At 48.1% G+C, this 17,024-nt stretch overlaps 1 protein-coding gene across 1 annotated transcript in view; it reads left to right on the top strand.

The window, feature by feature from the left end:
* The window catches only part of FOXN1 (forkhead box N1), a 40,197-nt gene extending 27,463 nt beyond the window's left edge, over nucleotides 1-12,734 (top strand). Inside the window, exons 6-8 of the mRNA XM_060259502.1 lie at nucleotides 3,773-3,980; nucleotides 7,787-8,293; nucleotides 12,378-12,734. Coding sequence (XP_060115485.1) covers nucleotides 3,773-3,980; nucleotides 7,787-8,293; nucleotides 12,378-12,625 — 963 coding nt within the window. The 3' untranslated portion in view covers nucleotides 12,626-12,734. The remainder of the gene's footprint in view (nucleotides 1-3,772; nucleotides 3,981-7,786; nucleotides 8,294-12,377) is intronic.
* Nucleotides 12,735-17,024: the final 4,290 nt, after the last annotated feature.

Here is a 17,024-nt window from a genome sequence, read left to right on the forward strand (position 1 = left end):
TGAAGTCATTTGCATATTAGGCCACACCCCCTGGCACCAAGCCAGCTGGAACTGTGTTCCTGTGCGTTCCTGCTAAAAAAAAAAAAAGCCCTGACATTAAGTATTCATAAGACATGTAATAGGATCCGACTCACAATATGCTATACAAAGCAGTATAGACCACATTTGGGCATTATTTTTTAGAAATTCATCTTGGAGTGCAGGATGTATACATCATAAACCACTTTAGGGTCGCCAGGTCTGTGCTGGAAAACACGTGGAGACTTTGGGGGTGGATCTGGGAGAGGGTGGGGTCTGGGAAGGGGAGGGGCCTCAGCATGGTAAAGTGCCACAGAGTCCACCCTTCCAAGCAGCCATTTTCTCCAGGGGAGCTGATCTCTGCCAGCTGAAGATCAGTTGTCAAAGTGGGGAATCTCCAGGCCCCACCTGGAGGCTGGCAACCCTAAACCACTTCCAGTCTTAGGGACAGTTTGCCTTTTCATTGATGCATGATTTTGGGGATGTAGAACTCAAACCTAAAGGATCCAAGAATGTGTTTACCCCAAACTTTGGTAGAGACTCACGTCCCAAGTCCAGTGAGCTCTAATTGTATGGCTTCCTGGCCCAGAATTCCAGGTTCCCCAAGTATGGCTGATTTATTCCTATTGATGAATCCAATGTTGATCATCGTGTGTGTCCTCTTCCTGAATGGCCAACTGAATCAGGCCAACAGAGACAGGGCACAGCTCATTAGGATGGTATTTTTATTTAAACTTAACTATAGGTCCTTTTTAGGTTGCGCCATATGACCCTTGAGGCAACTGACACCATTGTGGATTTCTTTCCTCTCTTCTGGAACATTCAGCCTGTGCCCTAGGGTTGCCAGCTTCCAGGGGGTTGTCTGGAGGTCTCCTGGAATTGCAACTGATCTCCAGGTGGCAGAGATCAGTTCCCTTGGAGAAAATGGCTGCTTTGGAATTTGGACTCTATGGCATTTAGGTTTGCCAGGTCCGACTTAAGAAATATTTGGGGACTTTGGGGGTGGAACCAGGAGACTTTGGGGGTGGAGCCAGGTTGTGACAAGTATGCTTCAACTCCGAAGGGAGTTCTAGCCATCACATTTAAAGGGACCACACTTTTTTAAAATGCCTTCCCTCCATTGGAAATAATGGAATATGGGGTCACCTTTTGGGGAGGCTCACAGAATGGGATCCTCTGGTCCAATCTTTTTGAAACTTGGGGGGTGTTCTGAGGAGAGGTACCAGATGCTATGCTGAAACTCTGGTGCCTCTATCTCAAAAAAACAGCCCTCCCAGAGCCCCAGTTATCCACAGATCAATTATCCATTATACCCTATGGGAATTGGTCTCCATAGAGTCTAATGGAGTAGAAGAAGAAGACTGCAAATTTATACCCTGGCCTTCTCTCTGAATCAGAGACTCAGAGCAACTTACAATCTCCAATATCTTTTCTCCCTCACAGGCACCCTGTGAGGTGGGTGGCGCTGAGAGGGCTCTCCCAGCAGCTGCCCTTTCAAGGACAACTCCTGCCAGAGCTATGGCTGACCCAAGGCCATTCCAGCAGCTGTATGTGGAGGAGTGGGGAATCAAACCCGGTTCTCCCAGATAAGAGTCCACACACTTAACCACTTCACCAAACTGGCTCTCCCAGTAGACATTCTCCCTGCCTCTCCACTTTCTGATGAACCCTGAAGTGGGGGATCCCCTGCCCCCAACTGGGGATTGGCAACCCTAAATTGTCCCCTGCTAAGCTCCCTCCCCTCCCCAACCACCACCCTCCCCTGGCTCCCCCAAAAAAATCTTCAGGTATTTCCTAACCCAGATCCGGCAACTCTACGTTCCATGGATGTTCTAAGGATATTACAGGTGTTGCTGCTCTGTAAAGTTTTGGTTCCTGACATGAGTTCAGCTTTTCTTCCTGGATCACAGAAATGAAATTTGATAAACATATCATTGGTAAAATTCTTCCCAGATTTTAACATGACCGGAACTAAACATACTCCTCTCTCCCCCAATTACTGTGGGAGAAGTACTCCCCACTCTCTACAACTCTTCTACTCTACTGGAGGTCTCCTGCTATTGCAATTGACTTCTAGACCAGGGGTGTCAAACATACAGTTTGGGGGCTGAATCAGGCCCCCAGAGGGCTCCTATCAGGCCCCTGAGCAACTGGCTGTCATCTGCTTTCTTCTCCCTATATCTTCTTTCTACATAACAGCTTGCTTTGCAAGGCTTGCTCAGTTGCACAGGAGCTACAGAGCAAAATCTTTATTTTCTCCATTGGCTGAGACTCCTCCCTTGGGGAGAAAGGAGGAATAGTTTGCTTTGCCATAGTCTCTTAATTTGCACAGCAGAAATATTGAACCAAGCCTCACTTCCTTCTATTGGCTGAGGCGCCTCCTCGCCCCCCCCCCCAGTCCCCTGGGGAAGGAAAGAAAGAGCCAGAGCATCCTTTGCCCAGTTCCCTGGATCCCATGGGACAAATAGAAAGAAAGCATCTTTAAGATCAATGAGTGCCAACTTACCTGTGCTTGAACCTCTGAAAAAATAATAAAGTTTGCAAAACGGGGAGGGGAAAAAAAGACCAATGAGTGCTACCGTTTTAAGCATGTTTTAAGTTTTTATAAAAATGTATTTGTTGTTTGTCTGTGTTCTTTATAAAATTTATATCTCTGCTACCAAATCTTAAATAGGTACATACATGACCTGGCCCGATATGGCTCAGCCCAACCTGACATGTCCCAGACAAACAAGGTCCCATTTATGTCAGATCCAGCCCTGTTTGCAATGGACCGTGCAGCCTCGCCCCCTGCCCCGTGGCACCTCCCCCCCCCCCCCCGTTTTTACCATTTTAAGGCTGGGGAAGGGGTGGTGAAGTTCCTCCTAGGCTGACCTCTCCCCCACCAATCAGCTGATCAGCTGGGAAAACCACCACAGCAGTGGCGAGGGACACTGCCCTTTCCTCCTGGGGGGGGGGGGGGTTCGACCTGAGAGGAGCTTCACGGCCCCTTCCCCGGCCTTAAAATGGTGAAAACAGGGGGGTGGGGGTGGAGGAGGCTGTGAGGCTGCGCAGGGGGGGGCGAAGTAGGGAGGAGGAAACGGGGAGGAAAATGGGGGGGGGGGAGGATAGATCCAAGTGAGCAGCTGTGTTGGTCTGAAGCAATAGAACAAAGTAGGAGTCAAGTTTCACCTTTAAGAGGCAGCGAGGCTGTATGGGGGGGAAACATGGGGGAGGTGGCAAGGCTGCGTGGAGGGTGGCGGCGAGACTCCACATGAGGGCAAAGGAGGGAGGAGGAAACAGGAGGAAAACAGGGGGGGGAAGGACCATGGGAGGAAGACCAAATTGGGTGTCCCCACCCTGCCGACCCTGGGGCCAAAGTTGGCAGGCTGGCCCTGGGGCTGGACCCTGGGGCCAAAAAAGTTGGGGGCCACTGCTCTAGACAATCAAGATCATTTCCCCTGGAGAAAATGGCTGCTTTGGAGGGTGGACTCTATGGCATTATACGCCCTGCTGAGCTCCCTTCCTTCCCCAAACCCCACCTTCCACATCTCCAGGTATTTCCCTAACCAGAGCTGGCAACCCTAGGTGTTGCCATTCATCACCTGACATCTCAGAAAGAAGAACTCCACGGGGGCGCAGAGAGCCTCTTTGAACGCTGAGCGTTGTCCCTGAAAAAGAACTTCTCCGCCATGGGCAAAGCAAGGACCCCAGAGCCACAATGCCATGCCCTGCTCTCCTGCCACTCACCCCCTTTCCCTGCTTGCTTTGCTAGACTGCTCCCGACGGCTGGAAGAACTCTGTCCGCCACAACTTGTCCCTGAACAAGTGCTTTGAAAAAGTGGAAAACAAGTCGGGCAGCTCCTCGCGGAAAGGCTGCCTGTGGGCCCTGAATCCCGCCAAGATCGATAAGATGCAGGAGGAGCTGCAGAAATGGAAGAGGAAAGACCCGATGGCTGTGAGGAAAAGCATGGCCAAGCCAGGTAAGGGAGAACACCCTGCTACACAACCCCCCTTTCCCTTTCTTTTTTCCTTGGTTAGGTTGTGCAAGGCTGTAGCAATAGCCGTGCTGGAGAACAGGGCCTAGCTGGGTGTGGCTGCCTTGGGTGGAATCCATGACTGTCAGGTTGCTGGCTGGGGCCAACCATTGGCCTGGGATCCCATCAAAGAGAGGGAAGCAGGAAGGAGAGAAGGCAGGGCTCCCACTGTCTGACCACTGCTGGGTCTGCTCAAATAAAAATCTCATTCTGTGTTTGCTTCTCCCTTGTAAACCCACAAATCTTTCTTTTTGCACTGGTTTCAGTCTCGCATAGAATTCCCACCATCGCCACATTTGTTTATATGTTGTAATGTTCTCTTTGCAATATTATGGCATAGAAGACACACAAGCAAAGGGCTGAAGCAAAAGGGATGGAAGACGGTAAGTCCACCCTGCCCTAGTCAAAGGATGGAGTCATCCCTTCTAGCTCCCTGTCTCCCCCAAATTTTGTGAGATAGGTAGATATAGTGCAGGGGTGGTCAAACTTACTTAATATAAGAGCCACATCGAATAAGCATCAGATGTTTGAGAGCCACAAGTTATCAAGATGTTTGAGGGAGGGAAGGAAGGAAGGAAGGAGGGAGGGAGGGAAGGAGGGAGGGAGGAAGGAAAATAGATGGGGAGAGAAATGGGCAGAAAGCAACTTTAAATGAATTCTCTAAACTGTCAGCTAGCTTGGCTGAACTGATTTAAAGAGACAAATGCCTTCTCCAAGCTGGCCAACAGGACAGTGAGATATGTCTTGAGATATGTGTGAAAGATATGTGTGAAAGAGCCACATGTGGCTCCCGACTCCCGAGTCACAGTTTGGCCACCCCAATATAGTGTGTGTGTGTGTGTGTGTGTTATATGCCATCGAGTCACTTCAGATTTATGACTGTCCTCTGAATTAATGTCTTCCAAAATATGCTATCATTGACAGCCTAGTTCAGATCTTGCAAACTGAAGGCTGTTGCATAGGGAGGATGGATATGAATCCATTTGCACTGCTGAAAACCCAGCTGTGAAGGAAGGAAGAGGCAACCTTAACTAGCAACATCAATATTTGTTGTGTGTGTTGTGTGTTATCAAGGGACTTTTGGCGACCCTCTGAATTAATGACTAGGATGGGCACAAACTAGCTGATGAACAAAAGTTCATCACAAATTTTGGCTGGTTCATGAAGCAGTGTTTGTGAACTGAAGAACCATCATGAACTTCCATGAATTTGGCGCAATTCATTCTATGAATTTTGATGGAATTCGTTCCATGAATTTTCATGTTTGGTTTGAATGGCTCAAAGCCATTTAAACCACTGCTTTCTGCTCCCCACGAAAAGCAGAAAACAGGTACCGTTTTTGCACACAGCTTACCTCACAGTCACAATCCTGTTCCCTCCGCAGCGTCCGGTCGGATTTCCCACCATCTGCTCTGAAGTTACAGGAAGTGCTGTGGCTTTTGTGTAGCAAATGTAAACCGCTAAAACCCAGTTTATGTTTGCTATGCAAAAGCCGCAGCACTTCCTGTAACTCCGGCGCAGATCGTGGAAATTCCGACCGGACACTGCGGAGGGAACAGGATTGTGACTGCGAGGTAAGCTGTGTGCGAAAACGGTAGGGGTTTAAATGGCTCAGAGCCATTTAAATCAAACATCTGAGCAGCGGTCCCTGCTGCTCAGCTGTTTAGAAATCTTTGTTTTCTGCTCCCTGTGAAAAGCCACTGGGCATAAAAAGCAGGGGTTTAAACTTTAAATGACTCGCAAACCAACATGAACCAGTTTGGTTTGCGAACTGACATATTTCGTGGTTTGGTTCATGGTTCAGCCAGGAACCAGGAATCAAATAGCAGTTTTGCCCATCCCTATTAATATCCTCCAAAACAGCCTTGCTCGGGTCTTGCAAATTGCAGGCTGTGGCTTCCTTTATTGAGTCAACCCTTGTAATGTTGGGTCTTCCTCTTTTCTTGAGCTCTTCAGCTTTTCCTAGCGTTATTGTCTTTTCCGGTGAGTCTTGTCTTCTTGTGTGATGTCACCAAAGTACAATGATCTGAGTTTAGTCATTTTAGCTTCTAGGGAGAATTCAGGCTTGGTTTGATCTAGAACCCCCTTATTTATCTTCTTGGCGGTCTATAGTATCTGTAAAACTCTCCTCCCACACCACATTTCAAAGGAATCAAATATAGGCAAACATGAGCCAATTCCAGAAGTCATTCTGCCTTTGGGGATGTTCATGGAGATTTTTGGCAAGAGGCTGCTCTGAAGAAGATGATATTGGATTTATATCCCACCCTATACTCTGAATCTCAGAGCGGTCATGGTCTCCTTTACCTTCCTCCCCCACAACAGACACCGTGTGAGGTAGGTGGTGCTGAGAGAGCTCTCCCAGAAGCTGCTCTTTCAAGGACAGCTGTGCGAGAGCGATGACTGACCCAAGGCCATGCTAGCAGGTGCAAGTGGAGGAGTGGGGACTCAAACCCAGTTCTCCCAGATAAGAGCCTACACACTTAACCACTACACCCAACTGGCTCTTGAAGGGAGATGAACACTTGGGCAAGCAGCAGACCACATTTCCTTCAGGGTCTAGCTAGGCTTCAATTCAAAAGGTGTGGGGAGATGGAGTGGCTCCTTTGCTTAAGTAAGAACATCACTATTCCTTCCATGAACAAGATGGAAGAAACATAAAACTGTAAAGGGGGTGGGTGGGCAGACTTTCAAGTCCATAGCCCAGATCCTTAAAGAGAGGGAGGAAACATGGAGCTCTAGCCCTGCCGTTTTGGGAGCAGAGCCCAGCTCCACCCCCTCCCTTTGATCTGATGCAAATGAGGGAGCCCCACTAGTTGTGCAGGTGGTCATTTTAACAGGCACAGGTTCAGGGGGTTCAGGAGTGTATAGAACAGATGCTGTGCAAGCTAGAGACATCAAAGTCTCAGGGGACCTCCAAATTCCACCTCCCATTTATTTGAAGTTTTGTAAACGTTTTGATCGAGCAGAGACTGTCTGGAAATATATCCACTCACGAACCCACACAAGCCTCTATGAACAGCTTGGAAGTTTGTGGAAATTTGGTTCCAGTTGACGTGCCATGATCTTTACTTCACGAACCATGAACTGGCCCAAATTCATCACAGACTTTAGTTTGTGAGCTGGTTCGTGCCCATCCCTAGCTGTGACATGATAGCAATGGCACTTTCAACCATCATAAGTTTCAGTGCCCTGACCTGAATGGTCCCGGCTAGCCCAGTCTCGTTAGATTTTGGAAGCTAAGTGAGACCAGCCCTGGTTAGTACTTGGACCGGAAAGCACCAAGGAAGTCCATCACGGTTGCTATGCAGAGGCAAACCACCTGTCTTCATCTCCTGCCTTGAAAGTCCAATGGGGTTGCCATATATTAGCAGTGACTTGACAGTACTTTGCACCAGGGCTTTTTTTTTTTTGTAGCAGGAGCTCCTTTGCATATTAGGTCACACACCCCAATGGAGACAATCCTCCTAGAGCTTACAGTAGGCCCTGTGCTAAGAGCCCTGGAAGCTCTTGGAGGAGTGTCTTCATCACAGGGATGTGGCCTAATATGCAAAGGAGTTCCTGCTACAAAGAAAGCCCTGCTTTGCACACGTAACTTTCCGTTTGGGCCAACTTGGTGCCAACGACCTTTGAGAAGAGCCAGTTTGATTTCATGCGTTTCTTAATTCTGCTACCCATGGAGCTTGCTCGAGGTCCAAAGACACAGACAAAAGAGGTCTGATTCACCCTTTTCTTCTACTTTTGTCTTGCAGAAGAACTGGACACCCTGATTGGAGGCAAGAACGAAAAGCTGAGACCTTCCCTGCCAGGTTGCAGCCCAACCCCCCCAGTTCCTGGGCATATGCCCCTCCAGCATCCCTCTCTGTGCGAGCCACCCATCTCTGCAGCACAACCTGTGCATGCCGTTCCCAGACAAGGACCAGTTCCGGCCAAGAGCCCTCTGCCAAACGTTCTCCGTGGTCAACAGACTTCCTGCTACCGGGCGGCGCCGGGCTTTGCTCCGCTCTCTCCTACCTTCGTCCAGCAGTTACCTGACAGCCCCCAAGCACTCCTCCCACCTGCAGATACACAGGGGGAGCACAGGGCGCTGTCCGGCACAGCCCACGAACCCCCCTTGCCTGCTCCACCCCCTCCGGGACGCGCCATGAAAGAGCACGCAACCGCTCGGATGGTGCACGACCTCTTCGTGCCAGAAGGAGATCTCAGCAACAATGACGTGGATGCCCTCAATCCTTCCTTCACTGACTTCGACTTCCAAGGTAAATCCCCAGGCCATCTATCTACTGCTCGGTAACTGTTGAGAAGATTTTATTTCACCTGTTTGGAGTCTGGGGAAGGAAGGGGGCAGGGTGACAGGCTGCTCTCATCAGATCTAGGAAGCTAAGCAGGGTCGGCACTTGGGAGGGAGACCACCCGGGAAGGCTCTGCAGAGGAAGGCGATGGCCATCCACCTCTGCTTCCCACTTGCCTTGAAAGCCCCTTGCTGAGGTCACCATAAATCAGTTGCAACTTGACAGCCCTTACATCCAGATTTGGAATCTGATGCTGCCAGAAATTTAGACTGGACTTCCGTTTAACTTCTACTCAGCAATATTAGAGGGAAAACTAAAAGTTTTGTTCTAGATGTTGGAAGGCCCAGTAGCTTTCTTTCTCAGGGGAGTTTTCAGTCTCGGCCAGTTTAGATCCCATCAGCATACATTTAAAAGAACATAAGAACATAAGAGAAGCCATGTTGGATCAGGCCAACGGCCCATCAAGTCCAACACTCTGTGTCACACAGTGGCAAAAAAAAAATTATATACACACATACACTGTGGCTAACAGCCACTGATGGACCTGTGCTCCATATTTTTATCTAACCCCCTCTTGAAGGTGGCTATACTTGTGGCCGCCACCACCTCCTGGTGGCGGGATTTGTTTGTTTGACAGGATTTGTTTGTTTCAATGTGCATCACTTTATACTTATCAACGGTGAACTTCATTTGCCACGTTGCTGCCCACTCACCTACTTTAGAGAGTTCTTGCAGTAGCTCTTTGCTATCAGCCCGGGTTTTCATTATCCTGAATAATTTATCTTAATTTGGACACTACACTGCTCAACTCCAGTTCCAGATAATTTATGAACAAAACACCACCAGTACCAATACTAATCTTTATGGGACCCCGCCTCACTTCCTTCCGTTGTGAGGATTTAGCATTGCCAGGTCCACTAACAGAGGTGGGGGGGGGGTCACTTGCTGCCAGACCCTGTCCCCCAGCCACTGATCAGCTGGCCAGCAGGGGACTTGCTAGTAGAAAGAGGAAGGCCTGAGTCACGTTGCCAGTGTTGCACAGGAAGTGATACCATCGCACTGGCAGCTTCCTGATGACACTCTGGCATTTGGGCAAAAACTCTATTAGAAAGGCCAGTTTTATCATAGAGTTTTTGCCCAAATACCAGAGTGTCACCCAGAAGTTGCTGGTATGATGACTTCTTCCGCAATGCCGGCATGTAGCCTCTTTCTCCTGGTTTCCCCTCCCCATCCCTCTCCAGTTGCCAGGAGGGAACAGGCAACCCTGTGAGTATTTGTTCTTATCTTCCGTTTCCTATCTAACCAATTTTTAATCCTTACGATAACCCATCCTCTTATGACTTTGAAGTTTACTCAGGGGTCTTTAAGTAACAGACCTTGTTGAAAGCTTTTTGGAAGTCGAAGAATGTAACATCTGCTGAATCACTCTTGTCCACCTATTCAGTAACCTTCTCAAAGAATTTTAGAAATCTCAGTTGCCTCAAGTTAGGTACTACAAAGCAGAACATGGATGCACTCGAAGTGTCATACCAGCACTTAATGAATGGGGAAATCGATTATTTCCCCTTCCCACATCATGCAGCATTTTGTTGCTGAATCCCAGGGTCTTTGTAGTTACTTTCATGGCTTTTTTTTTAAAGCAGGAACGCACAGGAACGCAGTTCCAGCTGGCTTGGTGTCAGGGGGTATGACCTAATATGCAAATGAGTTCTGGCAGGGCTTTTTCTGCAAAAAAAAACACCCTGTGTGAAACAATGATGATGTCAGGGGGTGTGGCCTAATATGCAAATGAGTTCCTACGGGGGGGTTCCCCTACAAAAAAAGCCCTGGTTACTTTAGTACATACTGGGCTTTTGCACATTCTCATTTTACTCACTAGTAAGTTCCTGTTTCTTGCGGGGGGGGGGGGGTGGCGGTTTCCTGTTCTGCATGTGTTTTGTGCCCTCTAGTGGTCAATTCGATATCACACATGTATTTCCCCATCATATCTCCCTGCAGATTTAAACTGCAGGTTTTTACTCTGGAAAAAATGCTCTGTGATATTGAGTCGACCACTGCAGGGAGCAAAACGGGGTGGGAAGGGGGAGCCCTGAAGAAACAGGAACTTACCAGCCGGTGAAATGAGAATGCAGAAAAGGCCATTGTTAGAAACATCTGTGTTGAAGATGAGCCCTTATGTCCAAGTTCAGGAGCGAATGCCTTCCTTAAATAAATCCTAACTTCCTTCAGGTTACCCCTTGCCTCTCACTCATAGGAGTCTAAGAGAAGATTTTTAACCAGCAGTTTTGGTAGTCTACAAAAAGTTTTCCTCCTTAAAGCTGTAATGTCAAACATTTTAGCAACTTTGTTTTTGCTTTAGAAAAGAAAACTTATGTCAAGCAAACTGATGCTTCGGGTGGGGCAATGCATTTGCAGGCCTCATCCTGGCTACAGCTCCAAGATATGATTCCAGACAAAACTCATACCGCTTCACAGGAGTGGCATTCTAGCAGGAGCTCCCTTGCATATCAGGCCACAGACCCCTGATGTAGCCAATCCTCCAAGAGCCCAATAAGCTCTTGGAGGATTGGCTACATAAGAAGGCATGTGGCCTAATATGCAAAGGAGCTCCTGCTAAAATTCCACCCCTGCCGTTTCAGGATCTAGAAAATGTCAAGACTGTGTGCAGTTGCAATAAAAAAGACCAATGCCATGCTGGGAATTGTTAGAAAGGGAATTGAAAACAAATCAGCCAGTATCATAATGCCCCCATATAAATTGATGGTGTGACCTCATTTGGAGTACTGTGTACAGAACTGGTCACCGCACCTCAAAAAAGATATTATAGCATTGGAAAAAGTGCAGAAAAGGGCAACTAGAATGATTAAAGGGCTCGAACACTTTCCCTATGAAGAAAGGTTAAAATGCCTGGGGCTTTTTAGTTTGGAGAAACGTCGGCTGCGGGGTGACATGATAGAGGTTTACAAGATTATGCATGGGATAGAGAAGGTAGAGAAAGAAGTACTTTTCTCCTTTTCTCACAATACAAGAACTCTTGGGCAGTCAATGAAATTACTGAACAGTCGGGTTAGAACTGATAAAAGGAAGTACTTCTTCACCCAAAGGGTGATTAACACATGGAATTCACTGCCACAAGAGGTGGTGGCGGCTACAAGCATAGACAGCTTCAAGAGGGGATTGGATAAGCATATGGAGCAGAAGTCCATCAGTGGCTATTAGCCACAGCTTATTGTTGGAACTCTCTGTCTGGGGTAGTGATGCTCTGTATTCTTGGTGCTTGGGGGGGCACAGTGGGAGGGCTTCTAGCCCCACTGGTGGACCTCTTGATGGCACTTGGGGTTGTTGTTGTTTTTTTGGCCGCTGTGTGACACAGAGTGTTGGACTGGATGGGCCACTGGCCTGACCCAACAGGGCTTCTCTTATGTTCTTATGTGACACAAAGTGTTGGACTGGATGGGCCATTGGCCTGATCCAACATGGCTTCTCTTATGTTCTTATGTGACACAGAGTGTTGGACTGGAGGGGCCATTGGCCTGATCCAACATGGCTTCTCTTATGTTCTTATGTGACACAGAGTGTTGGAATGGAGGGGCCATTGGCCTGATCCAACATGGCTTCTCTTATGTTCTTATGTGACACAGAGTGTTGGACCGGAGGGGCCATTGGCCTGATCCAACATGGCTTCTCTTATGTTCTTATGTGACACAAAGTGTTGGACTGGATGGGCCATTGGCCTGATCCAACATGGCTTCTCTTATGTTCTTATGTGACACAGAGTGTTGGACTGGAGGGGCCAATGGCCTGATCCAACATGGCTTCTCTTATGTTCTTATGTGACACAGAGTGTTGGACTGGAGGGGCCATTGGCCTGATCCAACATGGCTTCTCTTATGTTCTTATGTGACACAGAGTGTTGGAATGGAGGGGCCATTGGCCTGATCCAACATGGCTTCTCTTATGTCCTTAAGTGATGGGGAGGTGGGTAGTGGAGAAACATACAGCATTGAATGCATTGACCACATTACATTTTTTTTTGTTATTATGGCTGCAGGGAACCTTTGGGAGGAACTGAAAGATGACAGCTTGGCGACGGACCCTCTTGTCCTCGTTTCATCACCCCTGGCGTCAACACCGTGCTTTGCTTCTCAGGGCCTGATGGACAACAGCAACAGTTTCAACAGCCATAGCGTACCCGATGTGCAACTGACCACTCTTTACTCTGCTTTCATGGAGTTGGACACAGGATCGCCGTCCTCCTACCTGAATAACCCCGGATCCAAAGCCGTCGCTCTGGTCTGAGATGCAAGATTGTTCCTTCTCTGCTAAGATGGATTCACTTCCAGCGCAAAGTCAGCGACTGGCCCAGAAATCCGTGAAGAACCATCCGAACAAAAGGAACGTCTTCCAGACACAAACGCCATTTGAAGATTTTTGTTAAAACACCCACCGACAAAGATTGGCCGCTGCCGTTTAAAAGGAAAGGTGACGTTTGCCGCACTGCCGTCAAAGCACACAAGCACGGTGGTCTTCAGCAGAGAAACCGCAGGGAGTGACTGCAAAGGGACATGAGCTGACCCTACAAAGTCACTCTCAGTATTTTCCTGAATGTCACTATTAACCCCTACATTTTGCAATGGTGTTTCAAAAGTTGAACAATCTAGGAGATACAGAACTACCCTGCAAAATCCCACATAGAACAAAGAGAGCAAGAGAATTTCAAAAAACATAGTACGCAGCTTCCTGAAAAATTAGTCTCACGGAGTAGCCATGTTGCCCTGCAGCAGAACAGCTAGGTTTGAGTCCTGTAGCATCTTAGAAAACAACAAGATTTTGGGTGGTATAAGCTTTCAAGAGTCAAATCTCCTGCCCTGACCAGGATAGCCCTGGCAAACCTGATCTTGTCAGATCTCAGAAGCTGAGCAGGGTCGACTCCAGCAAGTACTTGGGTGGGAGACCTCCTTGGAATACCAGGACCGGAGGCAGGGGCAGGATTTATTATTTATAATTCCCCACTCTTCCACATGTAGCTTCTGATGTGACCTTGGATCAGTCATAACTCTGTCAGAGCTGTTCCTCTCAAGAGCAGTTTCTGTCAGAGCTCTCTCAGTCCCACCTACCTCACAGGGTATCTGTTGTGGGGAGGGCAAGGAAAGGAGATTGTAAGCCGCTCTGAGTCTCCTTTGAGCAATGAAGGGCAGGGTATAAATCCACTCTCCTCCCCCTCTATGAATATCCTCCAGGCCCCCAGTAGAGGTTAATCACCAGAGGTTGCCATGACTTCCAGGTGTGCACACAAACACTCAAATACCAAAAAAGGAGTCAAATTTCCCTCTGTCAGATATGAGTGATCAAATGAAGGGAGCTTTGGCTCTCAAAAGCTTATACCCCAAAAATCTTGTTGGTCTCTAAGCTGCTATTGGACTCCAGCTGAAAAATTAGTAGCATAATTTCCAGTGGTTTGCACATTTTCCCAGTTTTTCTCACATATTTAAGGAACACAGTTGTTCAGTAAAACCAAATATCAGTCTGCAAGATTCCTCTACACATTCTTGTAGTTTCCCCCCCATTAATTAAGGAAAACATAGGACACAACTGTTAAAGGTGCCAGGAGAAAATGCAGACAGGCAGGGCTTTTGTTGAAGAAAAAGCCCAGCAGGAACTTATTTGCATATTAGGCCACACCCCCTGAGATCCAAGCCAGTCACAACTGCGTTCCTGCTCAAGAAAAGCCCTGCAGACAGGACATTCCAAAAGCAACTCGTGAGCAGTTAAATTCATCCTATTTGAAACATTGATTGGAGCAGAAAATACTAAAATATTTTTAAATGTTATGTAAAGACCAGAACTGTAAAATGTTAATAATTGTATTTCTGGAAAGGAATCTAGTCCTAGGTGCCCCCCCCCTCCAGGAATGAGATTTCATAGGGTAGTAATAGTTGACTCCTTCTATGCCCTGTTAATTCAAACACAGCAGCAAGTGTATTCTTGCAGCCAATGGTGAAAAGTTTCCTTTTCATACATAGTAAGAATACCCTTATATAGTAGGAATGCAACAATTCTGTTTTCTTTCGCACATTAAAGTGTTTCAAGCATCACTTTGCATTTCTTTGCTTCAAGCGGCTTTCCTCTACAGTGCCGTTCGTAGCGCAAGTTGCAGATTTTGTTTGTAAAGGTGACTACACTGGGCTGTTTCCCTCTAAAGAGAATGCATACGGACAAACACACATGAGAATGCATGAACAGTTCTCTCTGTCTTGATGCTCAAAACTTCCCCCTCTCCATTCCACTTTCTCCCAATGTGGACCTAATCGTTGGGAATTTGTTTTGGCATGGTTTTTCTGTTCCCTCACTCCGTTATTTCCCTCTTCGCTGAATCTACTCAGCACAAATGGCATAGTAAACGAAACAAATGAGGAACCACTTGCAGAGAAAATGGGCAAAGTGAAACAGCTCACACTCCATCTATCTCCCACGCCTCTGAAAAAATGAGCAGTGACTCAGGAAAGCTCAAGAAAGCTCATACCTGCCACAAATTTGGTTAGTCTTTAAGGTGCAACTGGACTTTTCTTTTTTCCATGCCTCAGCTGTGGGCACCCGTAGTGGTGAAGGGTCTCTGGTCCTCCTCTCACATTTGCACAAAACTCTCCTGCCGACAACGCATACGTGAAGAATGGACTGTGAAACTGGGCCGTCATGACTCTGGCGTGGAACATCTTGTGGCTGCTAGACATTTCACTGATAAAATCACTCATATCCACAGTGCTGTGACAAAACTATCAGCGGCTACTAGCCCGTGTGACCTTTGTATTCAGAAGCACTAAACCTGTGAATTCCAGAGCCAGGAGACAACATCAGGGAAGGCCTCGGCCTCTATGTCCTGTTGTTGCTTGTCCAGACGAGCTGTTTGGCCACTCTGTGAGACAGGAGGCTGGACTAGATGGACCACTGGTCTGATCCAGCAGGGCTCTTCTTATGTTCTTATGAAGGCCTTGGCCTCTCTGCCCTGTTCTAGGTTGTCTACTCCAGAGGAACTGGTTGACCACCATGTGAGCTAGGAGGCTGGACTAGATACAGACCACTGTTCCAGCAGGGCTGTTTGGTTCTTATGTAGGACACCAGGATTTCTGCGGAATGAGCCCAGAGGAGGACCAGAGTACAGCTCTGTAGCTGGTGCCTGAAAAATCTAACACCATCTGGAGAAGGTCCCATGTGTTCATTCCAGTGCACCAGAACAAACACAGCTAGAGAGATATCTACCCTTCATTTCTCCCGAGTGGAAACCCAAAGCAACTTGCAATGCCATTCTTCACGTCTCCATTTTATCCTCATAACAGCCACTATGTAGGGTTAAGCAGAATGAGAGGGACTAGCCCAAGGTCCCCCCACCAGCAAGCTTCTCTAGCAAGGCAAGGATTCAGCCCTTACCCAGATCCTCTTCAGGAGCAAGGAGATGAAGCTGTGATTTCAAGTGGGGGAAGTGATGCTGTTTCATAGGCTGGCACTGAGACTCCAAAAGCCTCCTTGCTTCTCCCCGAGGCCAGCCCTGCCACTAGGTGATTGCCTAGGGCGCTGGCCTTCTGGGGGTATCAAATTGGCTTCGCCCATATGACTCGGTGACATTATCAGTGCCGGGGGGTGCCAGAAATTAGCCTTGCCATACAGTCTAGGGTCAGCTCTAGGAGTTCTCCCCCATGCGAACCTTCCTCAACACCTTGCTCTCCATTTCCTCATGCTGAATTTCCCTGTTCAGCATTTGCAATGGTGAATATTATTTTTGCCTCAGCGTGTGATGCTCCATAGGGAACCGAGGGAGCAGCAGTCATGAAAAGGGGGTACAGCAGCTGATGATGAGAAGAGAGCAGAGGGGAAAGAAATGAAAAGGGACACATTCCCCATTTCAAACTGATCACCCCTGCCTGCCCCATGCTGGAGAAGGAGCCTCAAGGGCAACCGAGGAGGGGTGTGACCAGCCAGACAGCCAGTTTGGTGTAGTGGTGAAGCGTGTGGACTCTTATCGGGGAGAACCGGGTTTGATTCCCCACTCCTCCACTTGCACCTGCTGGAATGGCCTTGGGTCAGCCATAGCTCTCGCAGGAGTTGTCCTGGAAAGGGCAGCTGCTGTGAGAGCCCTCTCAGCCCCACCCACCTCACAGGGTGTCTGTTGTGGGGGGACAAGATATAGGAGATTGTAAGCCGCTCTGAGTCTCTGATCCAGAGAGAAGGGCGGGGTATAAATCTGCAATCTTTTTCTTCTTCCCCTCTCCTCCACTTACAGCTGCTGGAATGGCCTTGGGTCAGCTACAGCTATCGCAGGAGTTGTCCTTGAAAGGGCAGCTTCTGGAGAGAGCGCTCTCAGCCCCACCCTCCTCACAGGGTGTCTGTTGTGGGGGGAGAAGATATAGGAGATGGTAAGCCGCTCTGAGTCTGATTCAGAGAGAAGGGCATGGTATAAATCTGCAGTCGTCGTATTCTTCTCAGTAGAGTAAGAAAGAGCATAAACGGTTCCCCTGCTGCACCATAAAAGGAAAGGGAAGCCACCCCAAAGTGTCGTTTCAGTGACGGAGACAAATCCAAGAGCTTGCCCTGTAGCTCTCCCTCCCATTCATAAGAAGCTGCAGATTGTTGTCGTTGTTTGGGGCTATACCGACTCCTAGTGGTCACTTTCCAAAAATGAAAGCCTCAGACAGAGAACCGTCGT

Source organism: Heteronotia binoei, chromosome 18, assembly GCF_032191835.1.
Source record: "Heteronotia binoei isolate CCM8104 ecotype False Entrance Well chromosome 18, APGP_CSIRO_Hbin_v1, whole genome shotgun sequence".
Classification (NCBI taxonomy): Eukaryota; Metazoa; Chordata; class Lepidosauria; order Squamata; family Gekkonidae; genus Heteronotia; species Heteronotia binoei.